Here is an 18,041-nt window from a genome sequence, read left to right on the forward strand (position 1 = left end):
GTACATCGGCAAAACCAGAATTGAAGAGGGATCTGATTTTCCAGAAGCTGTACGAAAGAGAGCTTTGTAGGCATTGCAGAAGGGTAAAAACTATCGTGTAAAATTTAAGGGGCTGGGATGTAGGAGCCATGTACCTATTTTCTGACTGCATTGAATCTGTGTTACATGTTTATTATGAGTAATTTGCCATTTGTGTTGGGGCATGGTAGAAATGAAGAGTATAGCTGCATACTCATGCCTTGTCTTTAGTGCAGTTTTTAGGCTATGTTGGAACCAGAGGCAGTCAGAAAGATATTTTTTGTTGACCGCTTCATTTATTGTTTAACTATGCTTAAGAATGCTTGCTTTAAGTATGTTTGAATTGCTTATTTCATTATATTGTTAGTTTAGTTTCATCATTACAAAATTATTTGTCTCTGTTGATTTGTCAATAAAGGATCGAATGTACTTTCATCAACAATTTTTTGTGGAGTGCGCATCATTCATTTCAACCCTACCCCCATGCTTAGTCTCTCAGTGATTTTGGTTTGTTTTGAAATCACTGCTACAGCATCATTTACAAACACAAAAATTGCAATGGGTGGACACTTGCATGTAACACTTGTACATTTTATTTTAATTAAATCAGCCATTTTACACATTGCAATTGGTATGTATTTGTTAGTGTTTTAATTTTGCTTCCATTTATCTTTATCCTAATACATGCCCTCATAGATATCATATACAATATTTGTTATCACCATGGGAACAAGATGCTGATTCATTAAATTAAAATACACTTCTTCTCACAGTTCTGAAGTTCTTTGATTACACAGCAAAAAAATAAAAAGGTGTAAACCAAAATGTAATTACAGAGACATCATCTGCGCTGCAATTAACACCACATGGCATAGCCAGAACAGTTACACACTCTCTCTGTTGTTTTCTTTTAAATCGCCAGTCAGTACAGGTCTTGACACTGACATAACAGAACTGATATTCTGCCTGCACTGATTCAAGAAGTAAATAATAGACTGAGTTATTTAACTTGTTGAGCACTCAGTGAATATTGTCCTCATTTTGACAAGTTTCTGAACTAGAATAACTTAAAAAAAACTAAAATAAAATCTTATGAATACATTGAAGGGTAGACTGGAACAATTAAAATACCACATAATTATCATATTCGGTTCCTTTTTTTTGTTTGACTTTTTATGTTGAGACAGCGAGCTGAAACATTTCCCCATTGCAAAGATGTTTAAACAAGCATATAGATGATTACAACAGCTATAAATACTACATGCATGTACAAAAAGAAGCCAGTCTTGTTATATAATGCTGAAATAACCAAAAGATTCTGTTGTCTTTGTGTTTTGCTAGGTTCATCTCAATTCCAGTTATCTACAGTGCAGGTGCCAGTAGAAAGTACGAGATCACAGATACAAGACTAATGGGTTGGTGAAAGCAGTGAAGAAAGTTGTGAATTTCTGGAAACAAGTATGGCAGCATGAATGCACATCAAATGGAGCTTGCCACACCCACTCATTAATTCATACTAATGCAATTAATAGTGAAATGTCCAATACAGGTGCTAGCATATTTACTAAGCTTTGTAAATCTTTGAGGGACTGTAAGATTAGTATGTGTGCCATACTAGGCCTGCACACCCACGTTCTGTTACTATGGCGACATTTAGTCAGACTTAATTCAACAATGAAGAAAGGACCTTGTGTTTGGTGGCAATGTTGTAGTCAAGGTAGGCAGTGTTTTGGTTTCACAAGCCAAAACACCTCTGCTATTTACACATTTATTTTGGTAAGTCCTTCTGTGACAGAAAATGGGAAGAGGCCTGTGGCTTAAGTATTTTCTGGATATTGACATTGTTGCCAGTAGTTTATTGGAAGCAACTTAAGCATGTTCCTAAAACAGCCAATTCAGGAAGATCTAATGTTCAAACAGTATTAGTCATCCAAGACTTGGATGCCATCTTTGGTCACAAACTTACTTATGTATGGTGAAAGGGTTAATTCAGATCTAAGCTTTCCATACAGTTACACCAGCATTTTCAGATGGAAATGATAATAATATGATTTTTTTCATGTGAGCAAACTGCGTAGTTATAATACAACAGATATGCACAACTTGAATTATTTAGTTTTCTTCCTGCTTCCAGTCCTCACAACAAAAGCGATCAAGAAGTTGCTGTAGGTCATATTTCAGGTCATCTTTCTGAAGTGCTTCAGGTACGTCCTCCAGCTGTTCTTCATGCACATGCTTCCCTTCCTGATCTTTCACCACAGTCTTCTTCTGTGTGTTGGCTTTACTCATGGTCGCCCTAAGAAAATAGACCATGGCAGAGCAACAAAGGAAAGGAGAAAGTGAAGAATCCCAGTCAAAGAGAAAAAAATCTGAAGGAGCAATAAAAAAAGCTGAGAACCACAGTAAAAGAAAAGATTGAAGATTTCTAAACGGACACTTTGCTGAATTTTAAAGACCATTAACACTTAAGCTAGAAACTGACACCACTACTCCAATTGCACAGAAGTTTAGTGGAATAAATAATGATAAATATTTAGTCCTATATTTTAGAACTTTAAAGAAGAAAAATACAGGATAGAAATTGAAAAGGACATCTGATTGAAATGACAAAAATGTGAATTGCAAGTAATGCTTTACTATTTCCCTCATGATGAACAGACAACAAACCATGCCCTGCTACTGAAATAGCAACAAAACAATCTGTTGAAAGAGCTTGGTGTATTGAGCAACCTCTGTGGGGGAAAGGAAAGGCGAGTTCCTTCAGCAAATGGTCTGTTGCTCAAGATTCCAACATCTGTAGTCCCTCGTGTCTCCAGAAATGGTAAACCTTTTTAAAGCAATTTTTTAAATAGTTCAATAGAAGTAACTAAGCAAGGCATATTCTTGCAGCATATGTCTTGTTCTGTAGCTTCACAGTTATTACTGTGGTTACATCTAAATTGGGAGGGTCCAATATCCTTGCAGGGAATTACAGAAGCATTAGCGAGGAGCTTCTCCAGCTGGATTAAAGGAAGATACTAGTGGGGATGACAGTAGAACAGTGGTGACTGAAGTTTCTGGGAATAGTTCCCAAGATGTAGGATAGATATGTCCCACAGAAGAAGTAGTTCTCAAACGGCAGGGCTAGGCAACTGTGGCTAATGAGGGAAGTTAAGGACTGCACAAAAGCCAAGGTAGCAAAAGTGAATGTGAAGTTGGATGATTGGGAAACTTTTAAAATCCAACAAAAGGCAACTAAAAAAGCTACGAGGAAATGATAGGCAAACTAGCCAATAATATAAAGCAGGCTAATATAAGTTTTTGCAGTTATATAAAGAGTAAAACTGAGGTAAGAGTCGATATTGAACTACTGAAAAATGATGCTGGTGAGGTAGTAATGGAGGACAAAGAAATGGCAGATGAGCATTATGGGTACTTTATGTCTGTCTTATTGTGGAAGACAACAGCAGTGTGCCAGAGGTTCATGAGTCTCAGGGAGCAGGAGTCAATGTCATTGCTATTACAAAGGAAAAAGTGATGGGCAAACTGAAAGGTCTTAAGCTAGATAAGTCAGCTGGACCAGATGGACTACATCCCAGAGATGTTGCTAAAGAGATAATGGATACATTGGTCATGATCTTTCAAGAATCACTTGATTCTGGCATGGTCCTAGAGGACTGGAAGATTGCAAATGTCACTCCACTCTTTAAGAATTGGGGAAGGGAAAAGAAAGGAAATTATAGGCCAGTTAGCCTAACCTCAGAGTATGAGAAAGTGTTGGAGTCTGTTATTAAGGATAAGGTTTCAAGGTACTTGGAGACTAATGGGAAATCTTGCCTGACAAATTTTTTGGAGTTTTTGAGGAAGTAACGAAGGAAGTAACTGAGGGTGGACAAAGTAGAGGCAGTAGATGTCAATTACTTGGATTTTCAGAAGGCATTTGATAAGGTGCCACACATAAGGCTGCTTAACAAGATAACATTATATGGTGTTAGAGGAAAGATACTGGCATGGATTGAGGAATGGCTGGCAAGCAGGAAGCAGTGAATGAGAATAAAGGGGGTCTTTTCTGGTTGGCTGCCAGAGTCCAGTGGTGTTCCTCAGGAGTCAGTATTGGGACAACTACTTTTCACATTGTTTGTCAATAATTTTAGAAAGTGGAATTGATGGATTTGTGGCAAAGTTTGTGGATGATATAAAGATAGGTGAAGGGGTAGGTAGTGCTGAGGAAGCAATGCAATTGCTGCAGGACTTAGACAAATTGGAAGACAATAGACAATAGGTGCAGAAGTAGACCATTCGGCCCCTCGAGTCTGCACCGCCATTCTGAGATCATGGCTGATCATTCACTATCAATACCCAGTCCCTGCCTTGTCCCCATATCCCTTGATTCCCCTATCCATCAGATATCTAGAAGAGAGGGCAAAAATGTGGTAGATAGAATACAGTGTTGGGAAATGCATGATAATGCATTTCGGCAAAAGGAACAATAATAGACTATTATATAAATGGGGAAAAGTTCAAACATCAGAGGTGCAGAAGGATTTAGGAGTCCTCATGCAAGACTCCCAGAAGGTGAGTCTTTCATGGAAAGGACTAAGTTTAGCCCTCAAGTGAAGGTCTTAAAATCTCTTGATGAAATGCGGCACTTCTCTACTCAGAATGTTGCTATCATTTGATCATATGGGAAATTGCACGGAAGGAAATTCAGAGAGCAAAGAAAGGCCTGAAGTAATCTTCACAGGTAACCTTTAGTAAATTAAGAACAAGAAGCGTGGGTTCCTTAGAGCCTAAAGGGGAAGGAAAATAATGATGTCCTTGCTACTCGAAAATAAACAGAAAATTCTGGATTGCATGGATTATCGTTATAAACAGCAAAAACAGTCATAGTTTCTCCAGAACAATAAAAATTTAAGAATTCATGCATTGCAGATGTACTCAGCCTGAAAGGTTTCAAGGACAGGGTACTCAGTATTGCAATTATTATTTGACAATGAGTTTTCAGCTGGGTCATGGTGAAATTTCACACCCAAACAATACAAATTTGAAACAAGTAAGCAAGATTCAAATAGCTCCATGCAGCTTCTGTAAAGTCACTCAAATTAACTGATGCTATGCACTGTGTGCATAATGTTAAATGAAAGCACAGTATACCATCCTCCCACCAATACCACCTGGCCACACACGGTAAGATGAATAGACAGTCCAACTATGTATTAGCTGGTTAGTAAGGCGAATGCAGAAAACGCAAGGACAGTGGAGGGTAATCAAACCTTTTAATAACAGATCCATCCTCTTTTACAAACTCTCTCTGAACTACATTTGGAATGTGTACCCTTCCTTGGTTCCCTGCGAAACTAAGAGCCTAGGCGAAATGAAAATAGCACAGACATATAAAACAGCTAGTAACAATGATGCTCTTATGTGAATAAACTGAAAAATAAACAAAAATCCACAATCCTAAAGAAATAAACTAAGTAGATCAAGCAGCATCTGTGGAGTTCTGGTTCAGTCTCAGTCCGAAATGTTAACTACAGGTATCTATTTTCCTCTACAGGTGACACTTAACTGCTATTGCAGCAGTTTAATTTTTGCTTCTCTGCCACCACTGAATTCTTTCTCCAGTTTTCAAACTCCTGTTTTCTCCACTGGACTTCCAGCATTCCATCACTGAGATAACTTGTTCAACAGTCAATTGCATTGAATAAAACTTCTGGCTCTCAGGAGAATTGGGTTGACCACACTGTATTTCAAAAAGAACAGGGGGCAGGGCTTCATCAAGCCTCATGTACAACAAAAGATCCTGGAAGTTGTGATAAATCAATGATCTAAACCATTTCTCATAACTATAGATATTACAGAAAAATATCTTAAATTTATAAATGAGGCAATTGAGAATATAATGCAGGATTTGCTTGCTACCTGCTCCTGAAATCTAGCCATGTTTTGAAAATAGTGCTGTTCTCAAAATGGGTATAATTAACTTCAGAGGTAAAGAGAGTAAGAGAGACAAGGAATAAAAAAGGTCTGCAATGCTTATATATGTGGTCAATAAGAGAGATGAGGTGCAAGTACATGGGATTATGTCAATGTTTCAGAAACTAAAATACATCTTAAAACAAATGAGCACAGTAATAATTCAAGGTTCAGAAAATAAAGAAATGGAAGAAATATTGAGTTGGATGGCAATATTAATTAAAGAAGCATTATTGCGTTGTTGCCCTTTGAGAAGTCAAACACAGAGATGGGAAATAGAATACAACTTCAACATGCATATTGTGCACAGCTCTGCTCACCTACCTGCAGGAAATTTACCAACAAGATTGAAAGAGTGCAGAAAAAATTTACAAGGTTGTTGCCAGGACTTGAGGACTTGACTTATAGAAAAAGGTTGAATAAGTTAGGACTTTACTCCTCAGTGCATACGAGAATGAGAGGAAATTTGATAGAGGTGTATAAAATTATCAGGGGAATTGGTAGGGTAAATGCAAGCAAGTTTTTTCCTACTGAGGTTGGGTAAGACTAGCACTAGATGGGTTAAGTGTTAACCTGCACAGCAATCTTGAGTGCCCAATGGACTTGGACCCCAAGATCCCGCTGATTCTCCACACTGCCAAGAGTCTTACCATCAATACTATATTCTGTCATCATATTTGAACTACCAAAATGAGCCACCTCACACTTATCGATCAAACTACATTTGCCACTTCTCAGTCCATTTTTGCATCCTATCGATGTCCTGCTGTAACCTCTGACAGCCATCCACACTATTCACAACACCCCCAACCTTTGTGTCATCAGCAAATTTACTAACTTCTTCATCCAGGTCATCTATAAAAATCACAAAGGAGGTAGGGGGAGGGAGGAGGGTGGGAAGGAGAGGTTGGTAGGTGCCAGGTGGAAAAACCAGTAAGGGGAAGGGGAATCATGAGAGAGGTGAAAGGCATCTGGAGGAGGAGGACTGAGCGTTGAATTCTCCAACTTCTGGTAATTCCCTCCCCCATCCCAGTTTCACTCTGCCTCCTCCTCCAGCTGCCTTTCACCTCTCTCATGATTCTGCCTTCTTCTATTACCCATAGTGCTTTCCCCTTACATTCCTTCTTCACTTTTCCTGCCTATCCCCTCCCTGCTTCTCCTTCCCCACCCCTTGACCTTTCCCCTTACTGGTTTTTCACCTGGCACCTACCAGCCTTCTCTTTCCCACCTCCCACCCCCACCTTCTTTATTGGGCCCCTGCCCCCTCCTTCTTCAGTCCTGATGAAATGTCTTGGCCTGAAACATTGACTGCTCATTTCCACAGATGCTGCCCGACCTGCTGAGTTCCTCCAGCATGATGTGCATGTTGGTTTGACTCCAGCATCTGCAGTGTACTTTGTGTTTACATCTACAGTTGTGAACTTCCCATGATTCAGGACATTTACAAAGACAGGTGTGAGAAGGATCATTGGTGACCCGAGTCACCCCAACCTCAAACTGTTCCAGCTGCTACCATTTGGGAAAACGTACTGTAGCATAAAAGCCAGGACCAACAGGCTCCGGGACATCATCTTCCACCAGGCCATCAGACTGATTAACATGTTGATTGGAGTGTATTTCTATGTTACATTGACTGTTCTATTTATTATAAATTACTATGATTGCACATTGCACATTTAGATGGAGATGTAACGTCAAGATTTTTACTCCTCATGTATGTGAAGGATGTAAGAGATAAAGTCAAGTCAATTCAGTTCAATACTTTTCCATGCTGAGGCCTGCTGAGTTCCTCCAGCATTTTGTGTGCATTGTTTGGATTTCCAGCATCTGCAGATTTTCTCTTGTTTACTATAATAACCAATTTTGATTAAAGGCTTTAGTGAGCATGTGAAGATCTTGGAGATGATGTGCATTATATGAAATTTTGTAAAATATTGGAAGAACGTCTGAACATTCAAAATGACAATTTAACTCTTTGTGAGGTCACAGCATGTACAGTGTCTGTACAAGGTGAAGACTGTAGGTTTGTTAATTTTGTTGATAGCAGGTGGATTCTTCCTTCATCTCAGGCACCATTAACATGAGGATGCCTGTCAATGTTTCCATGTCTGTTGGTTACTGAGAGCTCGGTTGGATTCTTTCTCAGTGCCTGTCAAATTGGTTTATTTGACTATTTGGTTTCAGTCTTATTGCTTTATGTAATATTAATGTTCTTTTATAGCTTAAGGAATATTAATTACAACATTGGTGGACTGATGGATAAGGAGTGACCATTAAAGTGTCTAATTTATCTATAAGGGTATGTTGAGCACTGTGTTAATGAACATGAATTGTTTCAGTGAAAGAAACCAGGCTCAATTACCAGGCATGACAACAAAAGATCAAGGAGTTTGTCTGTCTCTGTACATTGTTATACGTTTGTGGAACCCGTATTTATTGGGATATCTTTCTCTGGGTTCGTTGGACTGCCTGGGAGCTGGGGTGGTTCCATGAGTGAGTCAGAATTCAGTGTTCCCTCGACAACAGTGATGATCAAGTGGTGACTAAGAATCATGAGCACTGAAATCTTTGTGATTTACCATGTGTATTTTGTGTGGATTATTTGTGCTTTCAATTTTATGATAATAAATTAGGCTTAAGTTACTTTGTTATGCTTGCATGCTTACTACTATATCACCTGGACACTCGAATAGTTTGGGTCTGATCAACTTACCCATTACATGGTGTAAAAAAAGACTTATGTGAATGGTTTCAGGGATGACAGATTTCAACTAAAATGTTAGAATGGAGAGGCTAGGAGGTGAGTATCCTTGAAACAAAAGAAATGACAGGCAATTTGATAGAAATGTATAAAACTATCATTGGTTTAGATTGGTTAATAGAAACCATGTTAATGAAGAGGTGAAAGACATTTAGGAACTTGAGCAAAGGATATAAGATGGATCTCTGAAAATACTCTGTAATGCCCTGTTTAAGATTTCTGCTGCTATGCTGTGAGATGTTTTATTTTACCAGTTGTCCAGAAAAGCAGTGTGTCCTGTCGGTAGGAGTGTTTTGGCTTTGGCTAAAGCTAAGGAGCCATGTTGTCCAACTTAGTAATGTTATATCACCCAATCGGGATTGTGGGATGTAGAGAAGGTTCTTGAGAGCTGGGTGGGAAGAGAATTCTGAAGGACAGTAGTCTGTTTTGGGGTCCTTTTGGTGGGAGGTGGGAGCTGTGGAGTGCTGCAGAAGAGAAGATGCTGGTGAATGCCATTGGAAGGAGAGTCCTCGTTGCAAGAGTCCCCATTGCAAGAAGTATTTTATGCAGATGAATGGCTCAAAGGAAGAAGGGCCAATACTCCTAAGAGAGCCAGTTCGTTCAAGATGGCCCTTGAGGGAAGCTCAGGCTGTGGCGGGTGCTTTCACGCAGACCATGGGCCCAGCCCATGAGTAAAGTGATACATCTCCGACTACTCCAGAAATGAGCTCCACCATGGACTGGTTTAACTGTAATGGGCCCTTCTGTTTATCTTTTCTTTTTTCTGTAACTGTAAATGTGGTAAATATACTTTCTCTATAATTTTTTGCTGGTGTACCAATAATTGTGTATGGGCAGTATTTACACAGCATACCCTCAAATCAAGGTTTCTATGTATATTGCTTATGAAAAGTAGCCTTTGCACCGCTGAGTCACGTAGCTGTCGGCAAAGTTAGCTAACGAAACAAGCTGGTGTACGAGCCTTGGGTTACAGCTCTTTTATTCAGGGGGTGGTTGATGGCAGTGGGGCTACTGAGACCAAGGATTAGAGCTTTCAATTAGGCAAAAGCCCATAAGAAGGGGAAGGAAATTGACATGCAGGGTGCTGGATCTTTAGGTGTAGGGAGTCAAGTTTACCAAAGGAGGCTTGGGGATCCTTCAAGAACTGGAGGGTCTAGGGAAGTCAGGAAGAACAGAGGACTCTTGAAGGATAAAGTTGGGAGCGAATGGGGTGAGTTAGGAGGATGAGAAAGTTACAGACTGGTTATAGATGACAAAAAGTGAGAATGGAAATTACATTAGTTGCATGTGGGTTAATGCACTGAGAAATGGGTTCTCCTCAAAACTTATTTTCACATTTGCTATGCATTGCCAGTAAAGTTTGTCCTTTAGTTTGATATAAAAGCTGAGACCTCAATGAAAAATCTAGATGTATCCCGATAGTAACAGATTATCAAGCTGAAAGTTATTTATTCAAACAGACCAGTTAGAAAGAGTGACCTTCCTGCACACATACACTGTACTTGCTCCACCATTTAAAAAGATAACTAATCTGATGATAACCAAAATCATATTTCCACTACCCACTGTAAACTTGCAGCCCATGGTTTATCAAATATTCCACAAAAATATAATAATCATTTATTTTTATTTTATGCTTTTGCCCATTAAATAATTTTCTAACCACAAACAAGAGAAAATCTGCAAATGCTGGAAATCCCACAACACACACAAAATGTTTCTATCACACACAAAATGCTGAGTTCCTCCAGCAATCTGTATGTGTGGCAATAATTTTCTAACCATTATTTTGTGTATTCATTTCTATACTGTATCTCTAATACCTATAATAGAAGATAAATGACTCCTGCCAAGATTCTACTTGGAATAAAATCCTCCACTGAGGACTTGCAAATATCATACCATATTGAAATCATCTTTGGCTGATGGAAGGTCAGAGGCCAGCCTGGGGTCCCCAATGTGTTTTTCCACTCTGTCTCCATGGACTACTGTCGTTTTAATAACCCTGCTGACTTTTCGGCCCTCAACAGGCTCTGATTGAAATTCAGAGTTGGAGGGCACTTGTGATTCTGAAAATGTCATCTGCACGTAAATAGAAGTGATTTTATTGTGTTAATTATTCTGTGCATCCATTAACAAAATAACATTAATAGATAAGACCTTCACTCAAAAAAAGAAAGGAATGTATGACGCAACAATTAGTAAAGCAGAACATCTGGTCATGATTTTAAGGAACACAGGCAGAGGCACAGATAAAAATCATTGAGTTATGCAGCCTGAAAACTGCCTTTGGCCTAATCTGTCCATAATAACCAATGTGTCTTCCTGAGCTATTCCTATTTGGCCGCAATTAGCCCATAAATCTCTAAACATTTCCTATTCATCTAGCTATGAATATCCAAATGTTCCAAATATCGTTCCTACCTCTGACAGCACGCTCCATATACCCATCACACGACATGAAAACTTTAACTCTCTGGTCCCCTTTGAAGTTTCCCCCTTCTCTCCTCTAACACTCCATATACCCATCACACTGCATGCAACCTTTACCTTTCTGGTCCCCTTTGAAATTTCCCCCTTCTCTCCTCTAACATATACTTTCCAGTTTTAGACTTTCTAGCCTTTGAAAAAAAACTGTGACAATCCATCTTATCTATGCCCCTCATGATTTAAAAATGCAGGAGCTTTTAAAAAAAACTCAGTTGCAATTTCCCATGCACAAACCATGCTGATTAAATCAGTCATTCCCCTTCAAAATACAGATAGATCCCTTCCAGACCCTTGCCTGTGTTTCCCTAGCTTGTCCTTGCAAAACCTCTTTTAAAAAGTCACAACACAAGCTATCTGCAACTACACTTATGGCAGACCCAAGTCTAAGCCAAAGGAACATCAATTTCTTCACTAGCTTCTCACAGTGTCCTAAGATACACTTGGTTAGCCCCTTGGGATTTATTCACTATCATGTGCTTCACTGCCAACGTTTTCTCTTTCATAATATCAATATGTTTCAGGACATCACTGTTCTCTTCCTTGTATTCCCTAGCTTCTATGACATTATCCACTGTAAATACAGAACAAAGGCATTCACCATTTCCTGTGCCTCTACATACAGTTGACCACAATTATCCTAAGGGGACCTGTCTCTAGTTACTCTTCTGCTCTTAATACACTTATAGAATCTCTTAGGATCTCCTTTACCTTATCTGACAAGGGCACATCATATCTTCTTTTTGCCTTCCTGATTTCATTTTTGTGTACTACTGTATCTCTTATATTCTGGAATGCATTCTCGATCCCACCTAATTATATGCCTCCTTTTTCCTAACTTAAGCGAAGGTTCCCCTATCCAGTCTGCCTTCTTCACTCTTACAGTAACATGATGGTTCTAAATTCTCCCTAACTCACCTTAAACAGCCTCCCATTTATCAGACAACCCTTGATCTGCTCAGCGCCTTTTCTAACCAACCGTTGCAAGTTCCTGATGAATGGCATAAAGATTAGCCTTCAACAAATTGGAGGACAAACTTAAGGACCAGTCCCACCTCTTCCCAATAGAAGGTCAAATATTGTCCCCTCTCTAAGACGAGACAACATACTTACATATTAATTGTAAAAACTTTCCTAGGCACACTTAGTAAATTCCGTATCTTTAACACTATGCTTATCCCAGTCGAAATGAGGAAGGTTAAAGTCACCTACTCTTGCAATCCCTTACCATTTAGTGCTTCTCGATCTTGCTACATATTTACTCCTGTAATTCCTCTTGACTTTTGGGGGTCTCTAGTATCTTTCGATCAGGCTCTGTGCTTTATTTCTTTGAATCCTACATTAAAATAATTCACCAGCATTCTTTTATTCAGCTCTGATAAAGGTTCAGGACCTGAAATTTCAATGCATCTTTTTTTGCCTTTATAAGTGCTGAGAATCATACTTTGTATTTGCATCATTTTAGCTTTAAGTCTCTTAGGATACTGGATTAGATGCTTCTGTGTGTCAAGAAGGACTTTGATTTTGCACATTTGCCAGCACCTGGACAGACCATATATTTCTGAGAGAAATATTTTGTCTCATGTGTAGACAAATAGTAATATGTTACCCACATGATTGGGATTAATCAGATACACGTGCTACTAGTCTTAATGCGTTGTAGGTGTACTTAAGAACAAATCATAATTAAGTAGAAATAGTAAGAAAAGCATTTTATGCTGACCTCTGACTGCTCACTGTCACTTTTTAATACAGTCCGCTTTAAAACTTTTGAATATCCGTCATCATGTTCAATTCTAATGGGTTCTTGCTCTGCTCCTTGTATTACTACTTCCTCCTTTTCAGTGCCATCAGGTGAAATTAAGCGTCTAATAATCTTTCTGGTAACCTTAAGGAAAAATGAGAAAATTAATGTTTTAAAAAAACTTTCATTTTCACTTTGCAAACACGAGGAAATCTGCAGATGCTGGAAATTCAAGCAATACACACAAAATGTTGGTGGAACGCAGCAGGCCAGGCTGCATCTATAGGGAGAAGCGTTGTCAACGTTTCAGGCTGAGACCCTTCATCGGGACTAACTGAAAGAAAAGATAGTAAGAGATTTGAAAGTGGGAGAGGGAGGGGGAAATCCGAAATGATTGGAGAAGACCGGAGGGGGATGGATGAATGGTGGTGAGGGAGATCAGTGGGAATGAATGGGAATGGACAAGGAAGTCGCATAGGGAGTGATCCCTGTGGAAGGCAGAAAGGGGGCGAAGGGAAAGATGTGCTTGATAGTGGGATCCCGTTGGAGGTGGCAGAAGTTGTAGAGAATTATGTTGGACCCGGAGGCTGGTGGGGTGGTAGGTGAGGACAAGGGGAACCCTATCTCTAGTGGCGGGAGGATGGGGTGAGAGCAGATGTGCGTGAAATGGGAGAGAAGCGTTTGAGAGCAGAGTTGATGGTGGAGGAAGGGAAGACCCTTTCTTTAAAAAAGGAAGACATCTCCTTTGTTCTGGAATGAAAAGCCTTATCCTGAGAGCAGATGCAGTGGAGATGGAGGAATTGCGAGAAGGGGATGGCATTTTTGCCGGAGACAGGGTGGGAAGAGGAATAGTCTGGGTAGCTGCGAGAGTCCGTAGGCTTATTGTAGATATCAGTAGATAAGCCATCTGTGGAGATAGAGACAGAAAGATCAAGAAAGGGGAGGGAGGTGTCGGAAATGGACCAGGTTAATTTGAGGGCAGGGTGAAAGTTGGAGGCAAAGTTAATGAAGTCGATGAGCTCAGCATGTATGCAGAAAGCAGCACCAATGCAGTCGTCGATGTAGCAAAGGAAAAGTGGGGGACGGATACCCGTATAGGCCTGAAACATGGACTGTTCCACAAAGCCAACAAAAAGGCAGGCATAACTGGGACCCAAACGGGTGCCCATGGCTACACCTTTCGTTTGGAGGAAGTGGGAGGAGCCAAAGGAGAAATTAAGAGTAAGGACTAATTCTGCTAGATGGAGGAGAGTGGAGAGTGTTGGTAGAGGGGAACTGGTTAGATCTGGAATCCAAAAAGAAGCACAGAGCTTTGAGAGCTTCCTGGGGGGGAGGGGGGGGGTTGGAGGTATATAGGGACTGGACATCCATGGTGAAAATAAGGCGGTGGGAACCAGGGAACTTAAAATCATTGAAAAAATTCAAAGTGTGAGAAGTGTCATGAACATAGGTGGGAAGGGATGAAACAAGGGGGGATAAAACAGTGTCGAGGTATGCAGAAATTAATTTGGTGGGGCAGGAGCAAGCTGAGACATGGATCTACTTAGATAGGCAGGTTTGTGGATCTTGGGTAGGAGGTAGAAATGGGAAGTGCAGGATGTGGGAACTATGAGGTTGGTGGCAGTGGATGGGAGATCCTCACAGCTGATAAGGTTGGTGATGGTGTGGGAGACAGTGGCCTGGTGGTCCTTGGTAGGGTCATGATCGAGGGGTAAATAAGAGGAGGTATTAGCGAGTTGTCACTGTGCCTCGGCAAGGTAGAGGTCAGTATGCCAGACTATAACAGCGCCCCCCTTATCAGCGGGTTTTATATTAAGGTTGGGATTGGTGCAGAGAGAGTGGAGAGCAAAGCATTCGGAAGGTGTTTGGAAAAAATTTTCACTTGTTTTTTTACATTCCTGGTGTGATAAAATCATCAACAAACAAACAGTGCTTCTCTTGCCAATATGTTGTTTGTCCTGGTATGTATTTCCTATCATTTTTCTACTTTTCTACAATTTCTCCTCATTTTACCTTCACCATCTTTAGCAATATAGCAAGTTACAATGAATAAAGACATATGTCTGTGGTCAAATGAAAAATCTTGGAATGCTACAAAAAGTTTACTCATGGCATTACCTTTTTCACAATAGTATTTCCATGTTCATCTGTGTATTGTTCTTCAGTGACTGACTCCGGTAGGACATCGGGCATATCATCTGCCTGCAAAATGATAATGCTCACTGAATTTCAAGTAGTGAAGTTTCTGCTGAGCAATTGATACTCAAATGCAAATTACCCTAGTTTTCACAAGTGAATTTGTTAGTTGTGAGAACAATGCACTGAAAGTAAAATCTTTTAATTAATATAATTGGATAGCACTTTTGAACATCCAGTTTTTCTTCCATTAAAAGATAATGGTCAATATTCTTGAGTTCGTAATTACTGCAGCTTTAATAATACAAGCTTTTCACAAAAAAAATGGCTCTTGGAGCAAACCTGTCCAATCCACACAATATTAGTTAAAAATCTGTAGATTTTTGATGTTGTGGATAGTTTATTCATTCTATTAAATATCCTTTGGATATTTATGGCTTTGTATGATGTTTATATTATTTTTAATACAAACAGATTAATTTTAAGCATCTCAAAAGCCTGCAAAAGGACACGCAAGTGGAAACCAACACAAAAAATAGTACAGCATGTAATGTGTACTTATAATTTTTCCATCTTTCCACCGGATCAAGTAACATTGTGTAGGAGAAATAGTGCTTCCAATTGGAACCAGGGAACTTAAAAGCTTTCATATAAAGAATCATACATAGAAATAGTTATTTTCTAAATGTTTTCCTCACTATGAGAACATTGCAAAATTTCATCCTTTTACAATATAATAATATAGAATATGTTTTGCACTTAAATCACTTTCTTTTCTATTTTGTTGAATGGGGCAAATAGCTCAAATGTCATGGAGGAACAGATGTTAATACAGAATAGATCCAAATTGCATTGTCGGAAAGATTTCAAAGTTTGGGCTGAGTTTGTAGAGGTGGTCAAAAGCACTGTTCTAAGTTTTGAAAGGAGTTCTTAAGGATATAGTGTCGCAGTACAAAACATAGGGGATAAATGAGGGATTTCCAGAAGCAAAGAATATCAGCTTTGGTGACAGATACAGTAAAATGTCAGGTTCCACAGAGTGCTACGTTGGGTATGAGTTTGGATGTATTCCTGGAAAGGTGTGCATATGTAGAATGGGACAAATCACCACTGATTTGAATTTTGTGCCCTCGACAATGCACAAGGTGTTGGAGATCTAGTGAGACCCAATGCAGACTGAGCATTGAGCATTTTTGCTCCATCTGCAGTAGAAGCCAGGATCGCCCATTTTATTTCCACTTCTCATTCCCTTGCTAACGTATGTATTGACAAGTTGAGGGTAGATGCAGATTAGAGGACAACACCTCATAATCCTTCTTGGAAGTCTCCAACCTGACAGTGTCAACATTGATTTCTCTAATTTCCAGGAACAATTCCCTCTTCTTTCTGCCTTTGTTTTCCTTGATTCCTCTGACCTCATTATTCCCTGTCTTTCTTCTTCGCCTGCCTGATCTTCCCTTCACCCATACCTTCCTCTGACTGGTTCCCTCCTCCTTTCCTTTAATCTGTTGTGCTCTCCTTTCATATTCCATTTTCTTCAGCCATTTGTCTCTTTAACCTATCACCTCAGAGGCTTTCACTAATTTCAACTCCCCACTCCCTATCTCCTTCCCCTCATCTGTATTCACCAATCACCTGTCAGTGAGTACTCTTCCCCTCCCCCACCTTTAATCTGGCCCTTACCCTCTTTCTTTCCAGTCCTGATGAAGGGTATATTAAATTGAATTCATCGATCTTAGCTAGACAGATATTTCAGTTTCAAAAAGTACTTCAAAAAGTTTCAAAAAACACTCTAATATAACAGTAACACTCTTTATCTTTCAACAAGATGCTAACTGATCTTTCGTATATTTCTAACATTCTCTCATATTTCCAATTTTCTACATTTTTAGTGTATGGTGTCATAGGTTGAGAATTGTTATTTCTCCCTTCTCTTGTCTTTACTGTTCTTTATCGAATTAAATCCCCAAACAGATCAGTTGTGATCAACAAGCCTTGACCACTTTCTCTCCTAGCCACTATCACTCAACCCTTTCAGAGACAATCCCTTTACTTTCTCTATACCCTCCTCCTACTCTGCAGCTTATTTCTAACTTGATAATAAGTGATCCTGATTTTGAGGAAAGGACATCGATCTGAAAAATTAATTACATTTTTTTCCTTAAACATACTTCATGACTTGCTGGGTATTGCCACCATTAAAATCTATTTAAAGTTAAAAAAACTTTAAATGTTCATGGACTACAACCGAGTCTGGCTTGGGACAATCCTGGATCACTCATTCCCACTATAGTTCACCTAGCATGGTAAAAAATATAAAAAAAATTACTCAACAAAATGCATGATGACTTTTGATGTAATATATTGAAATCTTTGAAGATGTTATTTTTTGAGTAGATTGGCATGTCTTATGTATTTGGTATTTCAATAATATTTGAGTAATATTATATATAATATATATACACACACAAATTTAATTAAGCATTCTTGTTATTTCAAATTACATTATATGTAAAAATATGTTACTTGCATCCATCATCACACTTCTATGTTATATATGCATGCCTTGCTAAAAGTAAAGATAAATCAGACCCATATTTCAGACTCCAGTATCCTCCACCGGATTCATTCAATGATTTGAAGTTACAAAACATACACTTGCGACATTCTTGAAAATGCAATGTCATTGTTGATAAGGTTTCTTTACAAGACCAAACTGAGCCAGTTAAACGTAAGTGTGGCACGATGGCACAAATCCTGACTTCTGATGCTATCCGTGTGAAATTTACACATTCTCCCTTTTATCAGGTGGAGTTCCTTCAGGTCTCTGGTTTTCTCTTACATTCCAAGAACATGCACTTGTGTAGGTTAATTGTTCACAGAAAATTACCCCTAATATGTAGATAAGTGGTAGAATTGATGGTACTGCAGGGAGAATAA

The 18,041-nt window shown here is 39.2% G+C and overlaps 1 protein-coding gene across 2 annotated transcripts in view; it reads right to left on the reverse strand.

Moving 5' to 3' along the window:
• Positions 1-593: 593 nt before the first annotated feature.
• Positions 594-18,041, reverse strand: part of ank2b (ankyrin 2b, neuronal) — an 801,710-nt gene continuing 784,262 nt past the window's right edge. For both annotated transcript variants that reach the window (XM_059988791.1, XM_059988792.1), the window contains 5 exons: positions 15,084-15,167; positions 12,945-13,109; positions 10,637-10,816; positions 5,271-5,362; positions 594-2,314 (listed from right to left, as the gene is read on the reverse strand). In XM_059988791.1, coding sequence (XP_059844774.1) covers positions 2,131-2,314; positions 5,271-5,362; positions 10,637-10,816; positions 12,945-13,109; positions 15,084-15,167 — 705 coding nt within the window. In that variant the 3' untranslated portion in view covers positions 594-2,130. The remainder of the gene's footprint in view (positions 2,315-5,270; positions 5,363-10,636; positions 10,817-12,944; positions 13,110-15,083; positions 15,168-18,041) is intronic.

The sequence above is a fragment of the Hypanus sabinus genome, chromosome 14 (genome assembly GCF_030144855.1).
Source record: "Hypanus sabinus isolate sHypSab1 chromosome 14, sHypSab1.hap1, whole genome shotgun sequence".
In the NCBI taxonomy this organism is placed as follows: Eukaryota; Metazoa; Chordata; class Chondrichthyes; order Myliobatiformes; family Dasyatidae; genus Hypanus; species Hypanus sabinus.